We start from the raw sequence: 23,855 nt of genomic DNA on the forward strand, positions 1-23,855 counted from the left end.
ATTATTTATTGTGCAGGATCCAAGCCCTGCATGAAAACAAATTATTAATTTGCTTCTCAATTTTTTTAACTGTGTTGTTACCAGAACTCCAGGGCTTTTTTTTTTCCCCAATGCTCATCACCTGGTTTCTCAAACACTGATGTGAGGCATGGTGGGATTATTTATCATGTTACACATTATTAACTCAGAAGCAGAGGTTTATTAACCATTTTTCCAGGCTGGCACCCAACTGATCCAGCAACATGGCCATCCTGTCACATTTTCATTGCTGCAGGAAGGGAGAAAGGGCTCTCCTCAACCATTCATGACACAGCCTCAAAGCACAAACCCTCCTAGACAAGGAAGAGGGACAGCAGAAGATGAACAGAACTCCACTTTCCTTATCTGACACAAAGTTCTGCTGAGCTCAGACTGTGACACACTCTTGTGCTCAGCTCAGCCACTGCTGCTGCTGCTCCAGTTGCTCTCTGGGCACATTTTGCACCCCAATGTCCTCAATTCTCATTAATTTAGCCACAGAAAATTCTGGATAGCCCATCTGGAGGCATTTGCAGAGGAGCTGGCAGTGTGCTCAGAGAAACAGCTGCGGCCAGCCCAGGGACAGAGAGCAATTCTGGTCCCAGCTCAGTCTGTAGGAGGCTTTCAGCAGAGTCCAAGATCTGTCACAGCTTCCTCTGAGGGCTTTTAGTGCTCTGTGCTGGTTCACAGGAGTGAAAAACCTCAATGTTTCCTCTCTGGCCGGGCAGGAATTTGGGATTAATGTATGGATATTAGCCTCCTTTCTTCTTTGTTGCTTAGCAGTGCCCCGTGGTGGTGAGCCAAGGGTTGTAGGGAAAAGCTCTGGGTTACCTTGAGGTTCTCCTTCAGGGAGGAAATGACAGTGGAGTTGGGAAGGAAAAGCAGCAACCCTGAAAGCTGAGGTTGGGACCTGCACTATCTCTAAAGGGTTTTTATGGAGGATTATGCCTTTTCATCCATGGTTAAATCCAAAACCAGGCTCATGCAGCCCAAGTGGCATTGGCAGTAGAGACATGAAAAAGTTGCACTCGCTATTTCTCTTTCAACCCTATGAGCCAAGTGTTTCCCTGTCCTAACTGCAATTCTTCTACTGTTCCAAAGCTAAAACAGTTTTTATAAGGAATAGCAGAAATAAGTCCACTGCTGCTCACTTTAAGTACAACAATCACAGTAAAACTCAGTTAATGAACCACATAAAAATGGCCATCTGGTTTTGAGTTGATTTTTGTTCCCTCTAAGGCTATTCCACTAAACCCAGCCTGCCTCCCAAAAACACAGATCCAAACTTTGAGCTGCTCCATCCCCAAATGAGTGGCCATTCTGCTACCTAAGCAGTTCCTGGGACTTTTTTTGCATCTATTTCTCTCAAAGCCAGGAATCTCAGTAGTTCTGCTGACAGAGTAAGTGCAAGGATGCAGAGCAGACAAAAGCATTTTGCAAAATGCATTTCTATCCATTGTCAGTGGAGCAGCACAGATACCTTCCCACTTGTCCTTAGGATAACAATAGCTCTGCCTTGTCAGCCAGCCAGCACGACAGCTCAGAAGGGGCAGCACAGAGAGCTGAGAGCTCCAAGTTAGCAAACAGCAGGTCCTGTGTCTGTTCTGCTGGACACTGCAGCCACTCACAGATAAATCCCTCTGTAAAACCAACATCCACCACCGATACATAAGATTTGCATCTTTTCCCTGTCAAAACGTAGCATTTGGGAACCTGTGAAGTCCAACACAGCAAGACAGAGTTTGAGCCAAAGATCTGCCAACGGCCCCAGGGGCTGCCAGCTTTGCAGAATATGTGAGCAGGGACTGTGGCTTTGGGAAACATGTGAAAACCACACTGAGAGCCAACAGGAAATCTGGGACTCCTCAGGCAACACGATGTATCCTGCCACGGAATAAGATGTTCTCAGGGGCAACCAAGGCATGGGCAGTGAGGAGGAGAGCAGGGAGAAGGAAAGGGAAAAATAAAAATGTTTCTTATTTGTCTAAATGATCAGAGGGTGGGGTGAGATGAAGGTCGGGGCAATGAGGAGGAGGAACTAAAATACTCTACAGTCTCAAGGGATTCAGGGTCACAAGGCAAGATGTTGGCTCCAGTTTTCTATTGCTCTTCTTAGCAAGTACCAGCTGTTTTTAACTAACACCCAGATACCTTCTCCTAGCGCTAAAATAACCAAGAGATCTAATCCCAAATCTCTTGGGATTTTGCATTGAGGAGGCTGCCTGTAAGATGGGATGTCAGACTTTTTTCCTGGTCAAAAGCCATAGATGCAGAGGGTGTTTACTTCTGCCACACTGTGAGAGTGGCAACCAGCCCAGTCTTGACTGAGGAACAGCATTATCTGTGTATGAGAGACAGAGTGGGGCTGGGTAGGGGCTGAGGAGCTCAATGTCATGCAGTGAGAGGTGTGAACAGAAACAGGTAACACTATCCAGGCCAGAGGGATGGGAGGTGATAACTGTAGGATCACACTGGAAAGGGAGAGTCGAGAGGGCAAGAAGGAAGGTACCAGGGTTAGAAAGAAAATGAGAAATGACAGTAAAATCCTCAGAGCTTGGCTCTGCCATGCTGACACAAAACCTGTGAGACGGGGAGAGGGTTTTCTTAAATCTGAATTTCACATTTTTAAAGCTGCACATTGTAAGCAGTGAAGCACCTTTTACCTAGAGATCTGAAATGTCACGTCTTCCCTGCAGTGACATTTTGGTGACAAAATGCAGCTGCACTTTGAAAGGAGTTTTTGCTATTCACCTTGTCACTTTGCAGAACATCCATAGCACGTTGCACTTCCAGGGGTTTGAGCTGTCTTTGGAGGATCACGTTCCCTCATATCACTGGGAACAGTTTTGAAGAACTAAAAAACGTGTTTCTTTCCGTGACTGCTCAGTTACAAAGTGCACTGTGTTCTGGATTTGTTCTGCTTGATACTGCCCTTACCAAAGCCAGGCTGTGAGTCTAGGGGTGAAAGTGTCTATGCCAAGAAGAAACAGGGGAGATCCCTCCCTCAGCAGAAGGTGACAGACCCTGTCTCGGGTCTGGACATTCCTCCAACTGGGAATAAAAATCCGTGCCACTGCTTGGAAGAGAGGTAGAAATTTAGTCCTTGTGTGAGTGACTGATGGAGAAAGGATGATTTTATTCTCAGTTTATAAAGACTGGCTGAATGTTCCCTCATTCTTCACCTGAAAGCTTTCTGCATTCAAAGCAATATTTTGTGCTAACAGAAATGGATAATGCCCAATAATGCCCTGCAGAATAGCCTGTTGTAAGCAGCAGATACGTTCTTCATGCCCAATAAAAGAATATGAACCAGCACTGACAGTCCAGCAGGTCACAAAAACAAAGCAACCATGTTTTGGACAGCTGTTGCAGAAAATAACAAAGTGTGGAGAGATGCTATCAGCAAAGGCAAACATCACCCAAAGTTATTATTTCCCCGGCCAATACTATCCAATTGTGTCAAGTAAAGGTCTTTTTTATCACCTGATTTTTTAGCAGAGATAGGTAATGGTATTACAAAGTTAAGCTGGTAATTTTCTGGCTGAAGGCAGAGGAAAGAGGTGAATGAGAACAAATAATTGTCATCAACCCCTTACTTTCTGCCCTTCAGCACTCAAGCCTCTTCATCAAATTGAAGATACAACAAGAAAGATCTTTTATATCCTTCAAGAGAATATAGAATTTTTGGGAATAAGGGTCTTATACCAAGGTGAGATTTTGTGGCACTGGGGCTGAATGCTGTGCTGCCTTGTTGTTTTACCAATACCATGCCTGCAGTGTTCCTAACTATTTCGAGTTTAGACATCCACGTAGTTTTGTCAATGAACTGCACTTGTGATTTTAAACTATAGGTTCCAATTTAGGTCTGGATCTTGTCCAGTTCTGTTCCCAGATTATGCAAACACCAGGACTGTTATGTTACCATAAGAAAAACAGATGTGCACTCAGCTCTCAATTAGCCAAAGAGGGAGAGGACTATAGCCTGGATACAGCACAAACACGATCTACTACAAAATATGAATTAAATAAGCTGTAACAACATAGGGCAAACAAGTTACACTGCCAAAACATAAAAGGACAGCAGGATAATTTTCTTCAGCATGCCAGTTTCCCTGCAGAACTCACTGACACAAGGGGCTACAGAGGGCAAACCAGTGTTTGAAATGAGAAGTAAAAGTTGTTGACAGTTACATAAGCTTGCATAAATACGTCAAGGTTGATCAGCCCCCACAATTATAGTTTCAAAGCCAATTGCTATCATCAGGTTTTATAGCCTCTTCTGCATGCTTGGAGCTGGTCACAGAGACCTCCTGAGACACAGGCCTGGGACACTTGAATCCTTGGCTAACCCAGGTGGGTCAGTCTTTGTTGCACACCCTCTCCCTCATTTTCTGCATCTGCAATGTGTGAGGCTTTGATGGCATATGTAGCAGTCAGAGGATGCTGCTGCTGCCTCAGACACAAAACTCCTGTCCCCACAGGGCTCTGGGCCACGTCAGCACAGCTGCACACGAGGGCTCAGGGCACCTGAGGAGTGCACACAAGTGGCATTTCACCGTGACTCTCTAAAAGCTGCTTTATATGCAAGTAGCTTATCTAGGCAAAGCAGTTCCCACCCATCCATCACGACAAAACAAAGCTTATAAAAGCACAGGTTCCCTCCCAAAACACGCTCCCTATTTCACAGGGTAGCTCATGCCACAACCTGGGCATCCTCTCCTACCAGGAGGAACACATCCTTGCAGTGGGAAAAGGGAGCCAGAGATGCCTCTCCTTCATCCCACGGCCAAGCTTGTCCACCAAGTATGATCCTGGCCTGACACTTCCCTTTGGTCCTCAGGACCTGACACAGAGCATACCCAACACCAGCACCTCACCAATCTCAAGAGTTTTTCTCACTTCTCTAGAGTGCTTGAGGGTCCTGGGCAGACAATTTGACAGGGAGGAACTTGCTCCTCACAGGCAGATCTGTTTACTTGTGCCCCTCAGACATTCTGAGCTCAGGCTGACAGCGCTGTCAGGTCCCATTCATTTCACAGCAGCCCATGGCTCACACCTCCCCACTGCCCTGCTGAACACAGTGAGAGCTCAGCAGAGCAACCTCTGCCCTCAGCCAGGCCCTGAGATTCAGGCAGAGCAGTAATTGCCAGCACTCATCACTAAGCAGTGAAACTTCAATTCATAAAGGCTTTTCAGGGTGGGAGGTGCAGGTCAGGGCTCCTGCACGCTGATGCTTTTAGAGCCAAGCCAGCCAGGAGCTCGTACCAGCAGCCTCAGCCCAACAGGTCACTGATGGGGAATTAAAGAGGAAAACAAGCCCAAGCGCCTCTCTTGTTAGTTCAAGCTGTTCTTACCTGGAGGGTGGAGAGAAGGACTTGCAAGCCACTGGCTTCTTGTTCTGCCATGCTGCTCCCCACTCACACTCCCTCCTTGTAGCAGCAGACACAAAGCAGCTCGAAAGCCAAGCTGCCACCTTGCCTTGCTGCTGCCCCTGCGTCGTTTAAGAAACGAAGAACTAAAGACAGATCCCCAGACACACGCACACTGCTACCACCAATAATCGCAGCAATGCAACTCTAGACCTCAGCAGGAGAGATAAATGTACCCCCTCCCTCCCAGCTCTCCCTCTGTGACAAGAAGATTAATTCCTATATAAAGAATCCCGGGGATTAAGTAAAGTGCCCAGGAAAGGTCTGGGTGCTTGGTGTGTGGTAGGGGGAGTGTGGGGAGGGTGGCAATAGCAACAAGAAAGCAGAAGAGCTACAAACCTCAAAGAAAGCCAGTGAGAAGGGAGGGAGCAGCGCTGGCTGCCTGACAGGCATTCCCAGCTGACCTGCTGATCCGTTCCAGACCCTGCCTGTGGACTGGTCTCCGTTTGACTCCGTTCCAGTGAAACCGGAGACCCGGGGAAGGCAGAGCGAGCGGGAGAGATGCCCTCGGTCTTAACGAGCGCTGACAACGAACGGAAGATACAGCCGGCATGAGGGACAGGTGGAGCAAGGCTCGGCAGGGCTTTTGGCTTCCAAGCCTGACGATTGTCCCAAGTGGCAGCTGCTGTGGCCACAGGCAGTGCCCTGCAGGGCAGGGAGTGACCGCAGAGGGGCATCTCGTGGCTGCACAGGGTGGAAAGCCACCTCTTCAAGGTGTGGTTTGGGGGAGAGTTTGCTCCAAAGGCCCCCACAGTGATCCACACATACATATATCTGTCTATAAACACAGCAACTCGGAGCTTTGTTGGCTCCCTGGTGCACAAGACACGCTGTAGTACAGTTGTAGTTGTAGCTTGAATTCCTAGGAGGGCACGGAGTCCACTTTTAGCTTCAGCCCAGTGATATCAAAGGGCTTGGTAAACAAGAAGGAGCAGATAAAGAAGTTGAGTAGAGGGTTAGACGAGGATTTTCCAGCAAAATATTTTCAATGTGAAAAGGTCAGTTAGTCCCACAACAGGTATTATTTCAGCTTTCTCAACACCAGAATGGCATTTTTGGTCCTGAGAGACGTCACTCCAGGATGGTTAGAAGGCTGTCAGTTGAGATAATTACTGGATATGAAGAAGACAAAGGTTAACTCTTGTCTTTCCAATTTGGGGACACTAATTTCAGTCTTTTATCTCTAGAATAACTTCATTCTGGTGTTGTTCTTTTTAATTTGTCCCTTTTGAAAGAATAAGGATTTTTGGAGCAGTAACATAAACCTGGGTCTCTGGGCACAGGGCAGATGCTTACAGAACTCAGTGCCACACAAAGACATGACAGACACTCAATGTGCACACACTTTCCTTTGCTGATGTCAGTATAAAACCCCAATCTTCTAAGCAGTCAAACGAAGAATAAAACACTCCAGTCTTGGCCAAGGACTGTTTTCACACGATGAACCTTCATTGATAAGTGCTTTATGCAAATGGTAAGACTAATCCTCCTCAACTCATCCCAGCAATGTGTGAACAAATGGCACAAGCATGACATTCCTCAGTTTCTGTGTGTGCCAGCAGGGTCCCAGGATGTCACTACCAGGTTATAAAATGAAACAGATTAAAATGCCTTTGTCATAACTATGGAGACACATCAGTCCCTTCAGAGAGAGTGTTGGGAAGACCATTCATTGATGGACAAGATACTCTACAGACAGCTAGGCAGAATAAGACAAGAAATTTCCTTTCCTATGAAAATTCAAGTTTAAAGATTTTAATTTTCTTAAAAACAAGTTTTATTTCAATTTAAAATATTAATCTCTCAGACTTCATGAAATACCATATTTTAGACATAGACCTGGTGTTCAGCCATTAGAACGCTGAATTTTTGGCCGTTTTGGGTAAGCTTCTGGCAGCTTCCCACAGAAGTCACTCCTGTATCCTCCCACTACCAAAACTTTGCCACACAAACACAGTACAGCTTTGGGGGTTCTTTCCCATCTGCAGGATGCAATAAAACCTGATCAGAGGCCAAAAATAAGTAGGGGGAGAGGCAATGCAGGTGGTATCCCCAAATGTGCTGGGTGGGAGGAAGGTGGGTACTGGGTTTGTGAGCAGTGCCAACACATATCTCTTCTGCAAATTATTACACTGACAGAAAACTACGTCAGAGCTAATTAGATGCTGTTTAAAGAAGCTCTTCCACATTGTCTTCACATTCTCTTTCTTGTGACAATTGTTCCTGTCAGCAGAGCTGTGTGGAACTATTAATTCCTGCTGTGTGGATTTTCAGAAGGCAGGGAGAGCTGATGGATGTGAGCAGTCAGTGGCTGCAGGCAGCCTGGATGCCCTGATCCCCTTCCTAAAACACATCTTTGGCCTCTATTCTGGGATTCTGTAACAGATTCTCTAACTCACTAGTGGTCTGGTTCTTCCTCTCTCTGTGTGAGCTTTAGAAATAATTGCAAAAATCTCACTGCAAATACGCCAACCCAAGAGGAAAGGGACACCAACATCAAAGCTTGGGGCTAGGGGAAAATCTCTTCAGTTCCTTAAAATTTTGGGGTATTTAGCTTGGTTGTACTGAGAGAGTAAAAGAAAATATTGTACACAGAAACCTCTGGAGCTCACATTTGATTTGAAAAAAGATACAACTGAGAAGAGTGATTAAAGAATAAGACTCTCATGAAAGACCCCAGCAGTGACAGTGATGTTTACATTGATGTATAATGTACAGCAAAACCCCTTTGAAACCAAATTTTAAGCTATAAATCATAGAGATTTCTAATTATTCACCATTCCCAGAATTTGCTGAATTTCCAGTGTTGTTGCTTTCTAAGAATAGGAGGTCCTCTGCCTCAACACACAAAGGCTGAATGAATTAGGAAACCTACAGGGAGCTAAATGCCAGAATTAAAGCACTCAGATCCTCCCCATTCATATTACAATGCAAACTCAGTTTGAAGATTAGCTTGTTAGTTTATATCGATGGCATTGTTGTTTCCCCTGTGCCCTCAGGATTATGTGATCCTTAAACAAAATGAAAACTAAACTCCAATCTCCAGCTTCCTGCTAGTGCCAGTGGTCTTGTGGGGAGGACAGAGGGGATTATAAGCACAAAGGCAGGACCTCTGATCTCTCTGCAGGTGCTGCACACACTCAGACCAGTAATTTCCTTTCCTTGTGCTGCAGGGCTCAGACACACAAACAAGCTAGAGATGTCATCTGATCTCCTGTAAATATGTGTATATACATTTAGCCCATAGCAGAGGGAAGGTAATTCAGGATCGTTTCACCTACATTAAATGATAACTCAGTCCAATTATTTCACATTTTATGAGCATATGCAGAAACCATTACCATGGATCAGCTGACATTAAGTAATACACTAAGCACAGAAACTTATTCTTGTGACTAAACCGATGTTTTCCCTACCTGTGAAAGCCTGAAGTTTTCTCATGGAGATGTTGTACAGCTATAAAATTGGTAAGCTTTCATCCAGAAGCATTTTTGTTCAGATAGAGCATTGCATTACAGTGATACAAGGTCAGAAATCTTCCTGGATAAGATAATCTGAAAACTGATGAGAGGAAGACAGAAGTCCTCTGCCAGGTATCTGGAACCATAGTGTTATTGGTTTGATATTTATTAAAAGTAGAAAAACCATACAAAGAGATATAACATATTTAAACAACATTTTACTTTGTTATTAGCACTTTTCTACTTATTCCATCACCTCCAAAACGGAATTCATGCTTATCCATCCAAGCCCTGCAGAATTGCATTTGAAAGTAATTTACAGACTAAATAAAAATTACCCTAAAGAAGTCTTAAACACTACAAAAGCAGCACCAGAATCAATACCAGCAGAATAAAGTGACCAGCCACTGCCAAGCTTCACATTTCCTGTCCAAAGTCTATACCAAGGAACTGCAGAACTCATTCTTTTCTTTTTTTTAACATTAAATGAAGTCCAAATTCTAAAACCATCTTGGAAACCTGTGATTAACCTGAGGATACTTTCCTCCTCATCCTCAAAATATTGACACCACTTTTGCACTCACATTGCACACCTGATTTCTAATAGGATTATTTCAATTTTTAAACCAATGAGATAGATAAGAGAATGGCCAGGTTCTATTAAAAATGGGAAGAAAAAAATCTAATTGCATAAATTATTCATTCCAAAGCCAGCCTAAATTTTATGAAATGCAATTGAAATATCACTGTGTAAAATACCCAGTTAACTGTCCATATTTCATTTATATTAAATAGAGGATTGACTTCCCCTATCAAAATTATGTGTAGCCAAGAAATATATCTATTTTAATAAAGGGATATTGCTTTTTCTATTTGGATGCTTTTCTCTCTAACAAACTCTTCATTTTCATTCTCTTTCATTCAAGCACAATGCTTATCGTAAGTGATTGCCAAAACAAATTTAATATATTTGAGTGTGGAGGGCTGATGATGTTCCATTTGTGCATGACTGTGCAGAGGTTTACCCCTCTGAATAATGCCACGTTTTCCCCGCTCTCTAGAAATAATTTACTCTTCTACACAAAGGGTTAAAATAAAAGTGAAAATGCAAGTCATGACAGTGAAATTGATTTTCAGATTCTGCTGGAAGCGACTCAAGGCTCCTGTAGCCACTGGATGTGGAGATAACATCTGGGTGAAAACCAGAGCACTGGGAACTGCTGCTGGTTTAATGGGAGGCTGGGGCTGTACAGAGCACCAGGGGCAGAGAGGGGAACAGCCAGGCTTGGTCAGGGTTTGTTTCTCTGAGAACATCCCCGTCCAACCTGATTTCCATTTGTCACTGCCCAGTGGCATGGCCTGGGGAGGGGGTTTGGCAGGGACAGGACAACAAGTAGTGGCTTTAAACCAAAAAAGGATGGGGTTAGGTTGGATATAAGGATGAAATTCTTCTCTGTGAGAGGGCTGAGACACTGGCACAGTTTGCCAGAGAAGCTGTGGCTGCCCCATTCCTGAAGCGTTCAAGGCCAGCCCAGACAGGACTTTGAGCACCCTGGGATTGTGGAAGGTATCCCTGCTCACGGCAGGGGGTGTTGTGATATTATTTCAAAGTTCCCATATCATCTTGGTGATGTCTCATGGGCAGCTCCTTGCAGCACTGGCTTCTTCTTCACAGCACAACCAACAAACCCCAACTCCCTTCTCACCCAGCTCACCCACTCTTTTGTAGCACTCATCTTATTGGACACAGCTGTGGCCTGTTAAGGGCAGGCCTGTTCCTGATCTTTGGCGATAAGCACAGCTGCAACTCCTCAGGTGTGAGATCACCTTCTGCGCTATTCTCTTGCGTTCTATCCCTCCACAAGGGGATGAGATGGGGTGACTTTTAAGGTCCCGTGCAATTCTACAATTTTATGGCTCTGTGAGAAGTTCTATCTTAAACATACAAACACAGCTCACCTTGAGAAAGGTGTATTTAATCTCTTGACTGCTGTGACTGCTGTTCCCACTTTTTCCCTACGGAACACCTGGCTGTGTCCTTCAATGCCTCAGATAGAGCAGGTGGAAAATCCCTGCCCTTTTCCTGAATGCTGGAAGTGTGTTCCAGTCAGATTCTACCCATGGAGCTACTGATTGCACCCAGTGCCCTGGCAGAGGAGACCCCTGTACACCTCTGAGCCTGTGAGACTTGCTGGGCTGCTGCTCTTCTGGCTGGTGATGGAGCCCTCCCAGCATGAGGCTCCCTGTCCCACCCCTGGCCAAATAGCCCATAATGCCACCCCCCTGTTGAATGATAACAGTCAAGATGTACTAAAGAAGCAAAAGAGGAGGATGAAATTATAGAAAAATACTTAAATTAAGAGCTTTGATGCTTTAATCCTCTTTGGCAGATCCCTGGGCAGCAGTACAAGGCAAAGCCCTCTTTATCTTGGCACTCAGTAAATGTTTCTGCTGGACAAAACATCTTTTCCCACACACTTAACTACATCAAGCTTTTCTATTGCTTATAAAAAGAAAACATTTTTTTTTTCTACCTTGACAGCCTTTCTTTGCCACCTGTGTCATCATTTTTTTTTCTGTTAAAAATGTCTCTGTTCTAATTTAAAAGTACCCAGCACTCTCATTGCAAAACTGAGCACAGACACATGCAGGAAGAGGAAGAATCTGGTTTTTTGATTGTTTAAGGACATGGACTTTACATCAACCAGATGCAGCAGTAGACAAAACTTTTCAATTAGCAGAACAAATCGTGTTATATCTGTCTTTTTTGTTCATCTCACATTTAGCATCTCTGACACACACAGTATGCAAAGGTGCCAGAAAAAAAAAGGTGGCTCTGAAAGGGTAAGAAACAAAGAAAAAGAGAGAATTCAACCCAAATAATCCCATGGTAGCAGTTTAAGGAGTCCTGCAAGTGAAGTAGAACATGGAAAGTTGGGCTGGTTTAGGTGATAGCATATTAGGACTTAGAAAATTAACTCCAAAAAGGGTTCCCCTCTGCAGTTTTTGTAGTAGCACATCCTCCTTCTTGTTTTGCATTGGGGTGTGATGAATATCAGTCATCTGTCTCATGCAATGACATAAACAGTGATGATGGGAGAATCCCTATCCTGTTTCCCCTAGGTCCATCAAAACTGGCTAAATATGGAGCTGAACTCTCCAAATCTGAAGGAATCTCAGTACATACAGTGAGACTTGGCTAAGACTGAATTTGAGTAATGGTTTGTGACCCAATAAATTTATCAGTGCTATGGAGGCCTTGGAAGGAGCTGTCATCATGAGAAACACAGTTGGAACTGAGGATGGCCTGTTTTTTGCAATCCTTCATCATTAAAATCCTCTCCCTCCTGAATGATGAACAGTTCTCTATAGGAATACAGAACACAGCAAAATTTAAAATGCAGGGGAATTTATACTGTGGGGAAGGAAGTCATCTCAGAGACAGAGAAGCTGTAAGACAGAGGGACAGCATTTGACTACATTTCACTTTGACTGATTGAAACCAGGCAGGGTTCCCTGAGACTTGGCTCTGGAAGCACCCAAGAGGATCTCTCAGGAATTTAGGTCCTTCTAACTTACCTCAGAAATTCGTATTTACACTCTCAGCCCTGTGGATGTGCAGAGCAGTGGTTTTTTGCCAAAAGGAAGGAAGCAGTTCAGAAAACTGGCCCAGTTTCCCACATCCCAGAACACAGAGCAAACACACACTGCTACAGGAGCCATATTATGCTCACAGATCCTATCTTTGGCTCCAGCTTCTGCTTCCTCTCCCCATCCAAGAGTTTTTTTCCCTACTCTGCCTCCCTGGAGGAACCTCTGCAGACCTGCTGAAGAAGATGGTTTGGTACAATTTCAGAAGAATCTTCTTGTCAAAGCACAGGCCCTGTGGAAATCATCCTGGGCAAAAGCTGTTTCTGGGAGCAATAGAGTTACTGAAGCTCGGCTTCTTACTGAATGCAGTTTCACAGCTGACCAGCTGTGGCTGGGAGTGCAATCTTTCCAACTGAAGTGCTTGGGGCAATCCTTTCCACACTTTCCTGGTCCACAGAGCCTCCAGAGTGTACTAGGAAAGCCCTTTTCCTCACCAGTGGTACATCACACGTCTCACTTACACCCAGACACCTATTTTTCCTAAAACCCTAGTAACTACATTATCTTTGGGATTTCTGCTTCTCTGTAAAACTCATTTTGAAAAAGGCCAATGAGCTTGTAAGTTTTTAGGGCAAGGGAACAAAATCGGAAAGGGAAGGATCTTCTCAATCATGTTTCCAAATGAAACTAAATTAAAGAACGGCTGTTGGAATAAAAATCATCCAATGCCATTTTCACATAATCTCTGAACACATCAATAATGTGACCCACCAGTGCTGGAATGTTCCAGGCCCTTCCTGCTCAGACCTGTGGTGGTTGCTATGAACATGACACAATTTCTAACAAACCCCAGGCTGCTCCTCTTGTTCAAGCTGTGGCAGCTCATCCTTTTAGCTGTGGATGTGCCTGGTGCATTCCCTGGTGTGCCTATCAATAGCTCTTGACACGTGCAAAATGCAGCAAATATTAATCCATCAAGCCTCACAACCCCTTCCTGGGGAGTGAGACAATTTTTTTGCAGATTACACTTTGCAAAGCCAGGGAAGAGTCTCTCAAGGACATGTCCAGCCTCGGTGGCAAAGGGGAGGGGACAGCACAGGTCACACAACCCCCAGTGCCACCACAGGAAAACCCAAAGCAGTAATACCTGGGACAGAAAGGAAAAAATGTTGTCATCTATTCAGCTGTTGCATTTTTCTCCCAAAAGTCAGAGAGTCTGTGGCCAGGTGCACATTTGTCAGTGTTTCAAGCAGGCAGGGCTTATTACTGATGCCTGAGTGTTCATCTGAACATCTGCACCCTTTTGTCCTTTGGGCAGCATTTGGCGAGCCCTTGGTTTGTCCCAGCAAGCTTCTGTGTGCATCTGCCTTGTTCTGGAGACAGGCTCAGTGAAATCATGAGGGCTTTGACTCATTTCTAATGAAAACTTGCCTCAGAGACCAGCTTCAATTAAGAGTGGCCACAAAGGTTCATTCCTCCACCTTTCCCAACACAAGCCAAGTGCTGATTATTCCAGGACTTGTCCCTGCAGGCTGCTGGTGGGACAGTGCTGGCATTCATACAGACTTGGGCTCTCAGGTGGAAGTCAAAACCTTGTGAATTCAGGCTTATCCTTGTGGAAGTGGGGAAACAAACACAGAGCCAGGGAGAGCCACAGGAAGCAAACTGCCTTGCAACTTCATTATCATAAGTGTTTCTTCTTCAGCTCATTATGTGAATCCAGTTCTCCATGTATTCCCTCCAAAATTTGTTGGGGAAGGGGAGCCCCATGGCTTGATATATCTACTTCACCTCCCTCCTCCAACCAAGAACTCGTCAATCACTGCTGACTCTTTTTCAGCAAAACCTTCATTTCATTAAAATTTAATTATTGGTTTAATTAAAATAGGCAAGCAGCAGTGTGAGATGTGTATGGTTTTTTATGGCTGAAGGAGATTGTAAAGTCCTCATTCATTTCCCAAATGAGCTTCCTCTAAAAATTGGGCTGCCTTTTTATAGGCCAATTCTCAATGCTGATTTCAAATGGATCCCACAGCCATTCATACAGATTAATTCGGGCAGTGAATCAGATCCTGCTTATTGGCTGTCTTTCAGAACACACTGAAGATGCTCCAGGAGCCCTGTGGTAGAGCCCTGGGAGCCCAGGGGTCTCTCCAAATGATTAATTAATCCTCATACAGGAATTTTTCAGTTCCGCCTTAATTTATTCACATTGCAAAACAAATTTAGTCTTGGTGAAACGGGCCAGATTGACAAGCCTTGTGTGACTGACAACTGCTGTGTTATTCCTACAGAAAGTGTGACATGGGGAAGGTTCTCCTATACTGATGAAACTTGTCCTGTGACAAAGGAGACAACGATTATCTTTTCTTCTTCTTTTTTTTTTTTTTTTAATACAAAAAGACAGTGGTCCTTGTCTCTTCTCTCAATGGCTTCTCCAGCATCCCTATCCCCTCATCCAGCATCATGGGAACACATGTCTGTGCACAGTGAGAAATCAACACAAAGCAGACAACACACAGAAAACTGGCCTGGGTCACTACACAAGGAGGTTTCCAGCTGTCCCATGGTAAAAGGGGGGAAAGGACAGTGACACACTGGAGTGTGTGGATGTATTTCTAGGGGGAGAGAGCACCACACAAGGACTAGCAATGAGACACCCCAGTGCAGTCATGGCTTCCCTGAGAACCAAGCCCTTGAGGTGTTAATGATTTTCAAGTAATAAAAGTGGTTTTCACCTCACAATAGAGATGTGAATCTTTAGACTCTCTCGAATCCCCAAACCATCTGGTATTTGGATTTGTTTTAATCACTCTTCTCTTTGCACCAGTGAATTGGGTTTCAAAGAGTTGTGTAGCTCTTTGTAAACGCTGGTTGCAAAATAATCGCAACAAAAAAGAGGAATATTGAAACTTTCAATTCAGCTCATGCTCCCAGGCAATGCTGGGCTGCCTTCCCAGGGCTTTGCAATCTTCAGATCTCTTTGGCCATAGTCTGTGAGGAAATGAGAGAAGCAACCTTTCATTTTGAAGCAAACCCCCAGACACTTTTGCAAGCACCTGCAATGACCTCCAGTTTCCCAACCCTCTCCAGCAACACCAGCTGAGAAAGCAAGCACAGGGTTGGGAACAGAGTGTGCTGTTTCAAAAAGCTTTTACATCTCCTTTGTACTCTAGTCTCGTCATTTTTCATTTTAAATATCTTCCTACATATTTGTGAAGGTTGTGGATCTCTTTGTAACAAAAAGTGTAGATCAATCTGCAGGTAGAGGTCTAATTTTCAGCATTGTTACTGAGTTCCCAGGGAGCCTGGAAGCACTTGAGAAAATCAGGTAGCAATGCTGGCACCCTATATCTTTCTCCTAAAGGTGAGAGCATTGTAGGATGTGAAATGGAAGGATTTCTTTTCCTCTTCACATGGCTTGACTGAGCAATACCTCATTAACTCCTTGTTGTTGATGTTAAAATGGTACTTGACTCCATGGATGCTATTGGATCTTTGTGAACACATTAATAGGTTGTCATGGTTGCTGTTTGGAACAAATAAAACCACAGACTGGCAATAGGTTTGAAGACAAGAATACATACAGTTTCAAACTGTCATGCCCACAGGAGAAACAAGGCTGGGCTAGAGAGGCTTTCATGTGAGACAGTAGAGCCACAGGACATGGCTTTGTGCCTTCATGTTCAGCCTCTTTGTTCTCTCTTGCCTTCTGCAATAGCATTAGATTCACATCACAAGGTCTTGTGAGGCTTTGCAACTTTGAGCTCCTCAGCTGAAAGGAGCCATGTAAGTGTGGACATAATTGTATCTTACTGAGGAATGCTACTGTAATAAACAGCCTCTATTACCAACTGTCCAGCTGTAATATTTGTGTTTATGTCAGCACTTAAAAACCATTGATCTGCAATAAGCTCAGTGTGGGGAAAAGAATCTGATCTAGAGGTCAGAGAACAGAAATTCAATTTTTCCTTATCAGGCAGGAGAGCTCAGCCAGGCACTGTGGGATTGCTCAGAGCTCTGCTGCTGCTCCCTTCCCTGCTGCTGGAGCAGCGCTCAGGGAGATGACCCAAGAACAAAGCTGCCTGCAGCAGCAGTCTGGCTGCAAGGCTAATCACCATCATTGCTCTGCTTGGGCTGCCAGGCTGCAGGTGACCACCCACTGTGGTGCTTGCTGCTGTGCCAGAGCTGCACAGGCACTTCCCAAAGCCAGAGCCTGCCCACAGCCCTGTGTGTGGCAGCAGCAGGGTGAGCTCTGTGGGTATCTGCTGACAGGTTCTGCTCCTCACAGAGCCTTTGAACCAGGAGCTGCCTCAGTGTTTGCTGTGGGAGCAGGAGGGGTGCTGAACAGTGGGGTTATGGAGAGCAGCAGCCCAGGAGGAGCCTGCCCTGGGCACACACAGTGAGCACACAGCAGTGTCAGCTCTGCTCTGCAGCACCCCAGGGCAGGATGTTGCACACTTTTAGCCCCTGAGTGTGTCTGTCCCCAAAGGCAGACCCATTGTCTCAAGAGAAACCTGAAAATCTCCTCCTCAAGCAGTTCCTGATGTGTTCCCTTGCTCAAGAGTATCAGTGAACATCCCGCTCCATCCAAACAATTCTCCTTTCTCCCATCTCCTGCAAGGCAGCGCCCTGCTCGACTCCCCTTCCTTCAGTGAGGCACTCAGGAATCAGTGAGGACCCAGGTGGAGCCTGCCCTGGCACACACAGTGAGCACACAGCAGTGTCAGCTCTGCTCTGTAGCACACCAGTGCAGGATGTTGCACACTTTTACCCCCCAAGTTCATTTCTCTCCACAAAGGCAGACCCATTGTCTTAAGAGAAACCTGAAAATCTCCTCCTCCAGCAGCTCCTGCTGTGTTCCCTTGCCCAGTGACCATCCTAGCAGTGACCATCCTGCTCCATCCAAACAATTCTCCTTTCTCCCATCTCCTGCAAGGCAGCTCCCTGCTCGACTCCCCTTCCTTCAGTGAGGCACTCAGGAATCTGGTCCTTGACTCCCCAAGCATCTCAACAGTCCATTCAGGATCAGTGTCTGTGTCCTCCTATCCCAGAAAGCACCTGGGACCACCCAGGCTATTCCCCACCTACCCTCTATGACCTTTTATTTCCTTTTGTTCCCTGTTCTTGTCCTTGAAGGCATTAAATGAAGGGACACCATCCCCCAGCAAGTGGGCACTTTGGAAATGGGATTACTGGAGTAGTGTGCTCCTCCCAGCTGATCTCCCTGGTCCATGCCTTGCCAGCTCCCTGCTCCATGGGCTGCAGGGAGTTTGCACCAGGCCTCAGATGCAGGGAACAGAGCAGGAGCCCACTGGCTCTGTGGCAGCTTCAAGGATGAGAAAATCTGCACTCAAAGGTCAAGGAGCCCTGCAATTCCTCTTTGAGTCTCCACTGGCAGGTTAAATAGGATGAGAAGTTGGTCCTAGCTCATTACAGAGAAACTGCAGGGGAAAAAAAAAAGAGAGAAATTAGACTGGCCTTACCCTTTCCAAGCACTGGGATGTGGGAGAAGAAGGAGTGATGCAAGGGAAAGGGCTGGTGATGGGAAACAGGGCTCATGGAGGGTGCCAGGGCTGGCTTCTGTGCTGAACCACAGCAAAACAGCACAATACCATCACCTGCCAGCTCCTTCCTTTAATCCTTCTGAGCCTGCAATCCGTACCTGGGGACTTGTCTCTACCATCTAGGGCACCTGGCAGCCCACAGCTCACCTCCCTGGAAGAGAGGCTTGTGATCAGATTAAAGCCCATTTCATGTTCCCCTGCTCAGGTCCTTGTCAGCTCCCTGCTCCCCCTGATGTTTACACGGGGTGCCTGATTCATTTCCACATGAAGAGCTGACATTTCCCCCTCAAACCCAGCACGGGGGTCATGGGTTGCTGTGTTAAAGGGAAAAACTACAATGAAGAGATTTTTGTAATCACTGCATCAGATTACAAAGGAATGTAAATCACTGAGCAGTGTTTTTTGTTAGAAGCAGAGCAAGGTTACTCCAGGTAGTCCTCAGGAGCATTTGGATATCTCACATGATACACCCACGTGCAGAAGCTCACACGAGCTCACATGAACTGCACTCCTTAGGAGAAGTTAACCGTGGCATGGGAAAGGAAGATGCTCTGATATTGAGGAGTGCCTCCACCCTGTGCTGCACCCCAGAGCTCCCTCTTCATCTCCACAGGGTCATTTTTTTGCTCTGTGTCCCTCTCTGACATCTGATAAACTGGGGTAATGTCCACTCTTGGCAATGGACAAGTATGCTAAACATACAGCAATGGGAGAAGGCCTGGAAGGAGACAAGGCCCATACGGCCATCAGCTGATTTATAATATGGTTATTCACAGAAATGTCACTGTGGACTTGCAGAAACATCACCAGAGAAGCTGTGGCTGCCCCATCCCTGGGAGTGTTGGAGGTCAGGCTGGATGGAGCTCTGAGCAGCCTGCCCATGGCAGGAAGGCTGAAACTTTAACATTCCTTTCCAATCCAAACCATTCTGTGATTCTATGATTTAACCTCAATTTTGTGCTCTCCTCCTAATGAAACTGAGGTGGTTCAAGGGAAGATAGGGAGGAAACAAACCAATAAAAGGATATAGCAAAAGTGTTTCTCCTTTGTGACAAGCGTTGGAGATGGTGTAAAACAAGGAAGATGTTGTCCTGGCCTTAGAGGTGTCAGGCACTGCCTGCAATGCTTTTGCAATAAAGATTGTGAATATATTTTGTGTTTCTCACTATTTCCTGTGATTTTTGAAGCCACCTGCTAAGGCCCTGCTTCAGAAAAAGTATGATAAAAACGGAGAGCAGGTAAATATGACCTGAGCCCCACTGAAATGCTCTGGAGGGGTGTCCATGCAGCTCTGCTCCAGCCGTTTTTGTCTAGAATGCAGAGACAGTGAAGAGGAGGGGAGGACAGATGGGAGCTACCTCTCTGGCAGCCAGCAAACTGCCACCCAAATCAAGTAGCAGAGTCAAGATAAAAAAAAAATAAAAATAATAATAGAAAAAAAAAAGGCAGGAGCCCATAATCATTTTATGATTCTAATTTAACTTTTATGAACATGTTTTGAGCTCCCCTAGTCAGACTCTGGTATTGATCTTCTCAGTATTGTTAACTCATAACCAGACCATATTTGAAGACATAAACTTTAAGAGGGATCATAAAGAAGAGCCAGACTGCACCAGCTTTATTCTTCTCAGCACAGGGACTGGGAGCTGTAAATCCTACTGGAATCAGTGAAATTATGCAAGTGGAGATGAACTCCTGGCTGTGCCAATTTTTTAGATATTGGGCACCAATGACATCAGTCTTTATTTCTACTTCAAAGCAGAACTGTCTTGGGATATAAAGCAGTGGGAGAATAAGAAGATAAACAATGGAAAAGAGCACTGACTTCTCTGTCTCTGTGGGCTTTTGAGAGATGGGCCAGATTGCATCATTTTGGCCCAGCCGCAGATTCTCCCAAAATTATTAATTTCTTAGATTTGGGTCCTTCTTTCCAGCTCCATCAAAGATTTGAGCTAAGCAGGAATATTTAGATCTTGCAAATGCTTTTAGGGTGAGCTGCCCTGAGCACAAGCACAGGGTGATGGATCTCCTGGCTTTGCTGTACTGCATGTCTGCTTGTGCTTTAGGTCAGGGACATTTCTGTAGCTTGCTCCCTGCTTCTGACTGATAACATGAAAAGCCTTAATAACAATGGTAATGGGCTTTTTTTCTCTCCATGGTAACAGTACAAGAAGGACAATTTTCCAGCCTCTGTCTGCTTCTTGGAAAAAAAGGAACATGAAAATATGATACAAATAAAATAAATAAACATGTGATGTTTTTCTTTATTAAATTAATCCCAGTCTAATGAAGTGAGAGCAGGGTGGGGAGGGGCACTGCTTTTCACCCTGCTTATGCAAGATGTGAAAGGTGTTCTCACTTTGAGTAGAAGGCTGAGAAACTGGAGGTGTGACTTACACAATTCCTCTGAGGCCTAAAATGGTCTTCAAATTTAGATCAGCAAACAGGAAAGATTAAGTGTGAAGCTGCAGGTGCTTGCTGTCAGACTGAGTGGTCCTTGTGAGACCTTACCCAGCCACAAGCCACAGGGAGCTGCGCACTGAACCTCACAGGCTCAAGGTGATGCTGAAATCTCAGGAACTCAGTGATGCTTTTTGGTTAAAAATGATCCACAGCTCTCAGTTCTCGGTTCTGAGCAATGCCCTGAAACAGGTGAGTTGTTATAACTTCAGGTCTTGTTGCTAACACTTGAAATAGAACAACTCTCTTCCTGCTCAGCATCTCCAATCCCCTCGACACCCTGCAGCTCCCCAAACTTGCCAAGGTTGGAACACACCCCACAGCCCTAATTCTGCATTTTCCAGGACTCACACCTCCATGCTGTCTCATGCTAGTTGGAATTAAAGCACAAAGGAGATCTTTAAAAAAAAAAAAAAAAGTCTGTGGATGGGGTGTGTCCTGCCAACAACTTGGAGGGAGCTCAGCAAAGAGCAGCTGGAATGATCAGGGTACTCAAGGCAATGACTTTGGAGGAAAGATTAACATTGCTAAAAATAGGCCACATGGATAGCCAATGACTAGCAGGGTCTGTGATAAAAGTCCCTGTGTATCAAGGGGTATAAATAATCAAGGATGGAATTAAAGTATTTAGAGGGCACAGAGGGCAACTACCCAAGTGCACTGCTAGGAGTGATGATATTAAATAAGGAAAGTAGGGGAAACAGAATAGGGACATCACCTTCTCTCTCCCTAAATGAACTCTGTTTAACCAGGTCTTGAACTAAAGCATACTGCAGTCCCTGGAAATTTCCCTCCAGCACAGCAGTGCCCCCTGCAAGAAGGTGACAATTCTAATTTACAATTAGAATTGTAATTACAGGGTCTTTTTTAGAGGCACAAGGAACCCAAGACACCAGACTGGGCATCCCTCTTTTTCTCTCAGTGGCCTGTCTGCCCTGCAAAACTGACAGTGACTGTGTCTCTATCCAGACCTTGGTCTCTTTATCCAGAAGCAGCAGCTCACTGCAGCTGGCAGAGTCACAGCCAGGACGGTTCACCAGGGGAGATTATTCTGACCCAGTGTGAGACACATGGTCCTTCCATGCTGCTCCTGCCTCCTTGGGTAAGAGAGGTGCAAATCACTGAACAGAGTACGCACTGCCTTTGCTGCTGCTCTTGTCTCTGCGTGTCCTCAGAGTTACCATGGCACCAGCACAAATCACTGCTACAAGCTCCAGGTTTGACTCACAGACAGGGAGAGAGCTGCCTGTCCCTTCCTCACTCGTTTCTGCCCATCCTTAGGGGGTTCATCTTTCTCTGGGGTGCATCCACACATTTCTGTGCTAGGAAATTCCCTCTTGCACTGAGATCCGTTCTGCAGTCTTCTTTCACTGTTGGGGTGTTAGCAGACAAGGACTGTGTATATACATTTTGTTATATATGTTAAGAAAATCATGGTAAGTTATTCCATCCTTCCAGAGTCTCTGTACCTGAGCAAACACAGTAGCTAAGCTGTATTTTCACTTTCTAAGGTTTTAACTGCTGTTGCTCATGACAAAGTAAAGAAACATACTCATCTTTTTTGTGAAGAGCTGTTTGACAAGCCATATCCAGAATAATAAATGGCTCATTGTTGGACTAGCAGGATAAGTCTCACGGAGGATTTACATGGTGCCTCTTAATTCTGGCGCTGCTCAATATTTTCATGAATAACCTGAGTGATAAAATAGAAAGAAAACTTATTAAATTTAGTCCCAAGATTCTATCCAGAGCAAGCGAATTTACTCCACAGGACAGGCTTAAAATGCAGCAGGGAGGGTAAAAAATATAAGTACAAAGTGGCAACAAATGGTGAAATAACTGCATGGAAGGGGATCTGGGATGGCCACTAAGCAGAAAAAGAGGCAAAAATATCACACTACTGAGAAAGGGACAAACCATGCTGGGACACAAACAGCAGTAAGGCCTGTGGGATGCACAAGAGCAGCTTTTTGTTGACTTTGGGCTGGTGCAGGCTCAGCTGAGAACTGCAGCCTGTGCCAGGCACTGCCTGGATCAGCTGGAGGAGAGCAGGGAACAGCAGGACCCGCAAGAAGCAGTGAAGGGATTGGGGCTGTTTGACTCACACAGGAGAAGATAAAAAGGGAAAGAAAAACCCACTGTCCTGCTCAGTACATAAAGTAGGGCATGAACAGGGGTCTGAGTGTCCAACTGGGGTTAAACCACAACAGAACTCTGCTTGTTGTGACCCTCCTCTGTGCTTGAGACCTGCATCCTTACTCCTCTTCACTTTATGGGGAGGTGACAACGGAATTCAATCAGGAATTTTTGGGATGCTGTTTTATTTTATTTGCACTGAGGCAGTATTTATTTTATTTCATCTGACAGCTGTTTTAGACCATTTCACTCTGCTGGAAGCATGATCAGATCTGAAATGTGGGCTGTAAATAGCTGGGAAAACTGCACATTTAAGTCTAATTTTATGTGTCGCATCTTTTATTAATGTTACAACATTTACTGTGTATTTTAAGTCATCATTGATTTTTATTAAAAAAGATATTTCTATTATATGTGCATGCTGCCAGCAAAATAAAATATTATGTTTTTTCCCCCTCAGTATGAATTCTCATTAATCTTCTCTAAGAGCACAAGAAAGTATGAAGGCAACTCTCTCAGTTCAAGGCAGCATCACCGCCTAACTCTGTGACTGAGACATTGCCATGCATTCATTGCACCAGGATGCAGAAGAGCTGCTTGAACTGCATCAACCAGCACGTGCAAGGTGGGGGCCAAGGCAGCAAAACACTCCCTTGTGACTTATTACATCTGGGGCTGATTAGTGCTGTTAATATATCATTAAGATTCAGAGGAGAGGGATAAAGCAGCCAGTAAGGACACAGAGTTCTCTGAGGTGTGTACAGCTGAGTAAAGCCAGGCACAGGAAAATTGCAGCATTTTGCACTCAGTCTCCTGGTGCTCTCTTCAGTCAGGCTGCGTTGGGTCTTAGCAATGACACAAAGGTTTTCCAGCAGTAGAGCAGGGCATGCTGCGGAGAATATGGTCCACCCCAAGAAGCCTCACTCATTATGAGTTTTAATACCTAGAATAGGTATTAAAACAGAATGATTTTTGTTTGATTTTCAGCTAGATCAGGTAGCATTGCTTTGCATTAATTGAAGGCTTGACTTTGACCTTGCATCAGCTGAGGAGCAGACTATAAAATCTGGTTGCTTACTGGAGTAGAATGCTGGTAAACCAAACCTCAGACAGTTTTAATTCTGGGCATTTTGATAAGACACCTGCAAGCATCAGCTTTAATAATAATGAAGCCATGACAGTGAGGTTAATGC

General features: G+C 45.0%; 1 protein-coding gene across 1 annotated transcript in view; it reads right to left on the reverse strand.

Moving 5' to 3' along the window:
- The window catches only part of AGBL1 (ATP/GTP binding protein like 1), a 263,509-nt gene extending 258,063 nt beyond the window's left edge, over positions 1-5,446 (reverse strand). The window contains 1 exon segment of the mRNA XM_030955469.1: positions 5,373-5,446. Coding sequence (XP_030811329.1) covers positions 5,373-5,423 — 51 coding nt within the window. The 5' untranslated portion in view covers positions 5,424-5,446.
- Positions 5,447-23,855: the final 18,409 nt, after the last annotated feature.

This window comes from Camarhynchus parvulus, chromosome 10, assembly GCF_901933205.1.
Source record: "Camarhynchus parvulus chromosome 10, STF_HiC, whole genome shotgun sequence".
NCBI classification, from domain to species: Eukaryota; Metazoa; Chordata; class Aves; order Passeriformes; family Thraupidae; genus Camarhynchus; species Camarhynchus parvulus.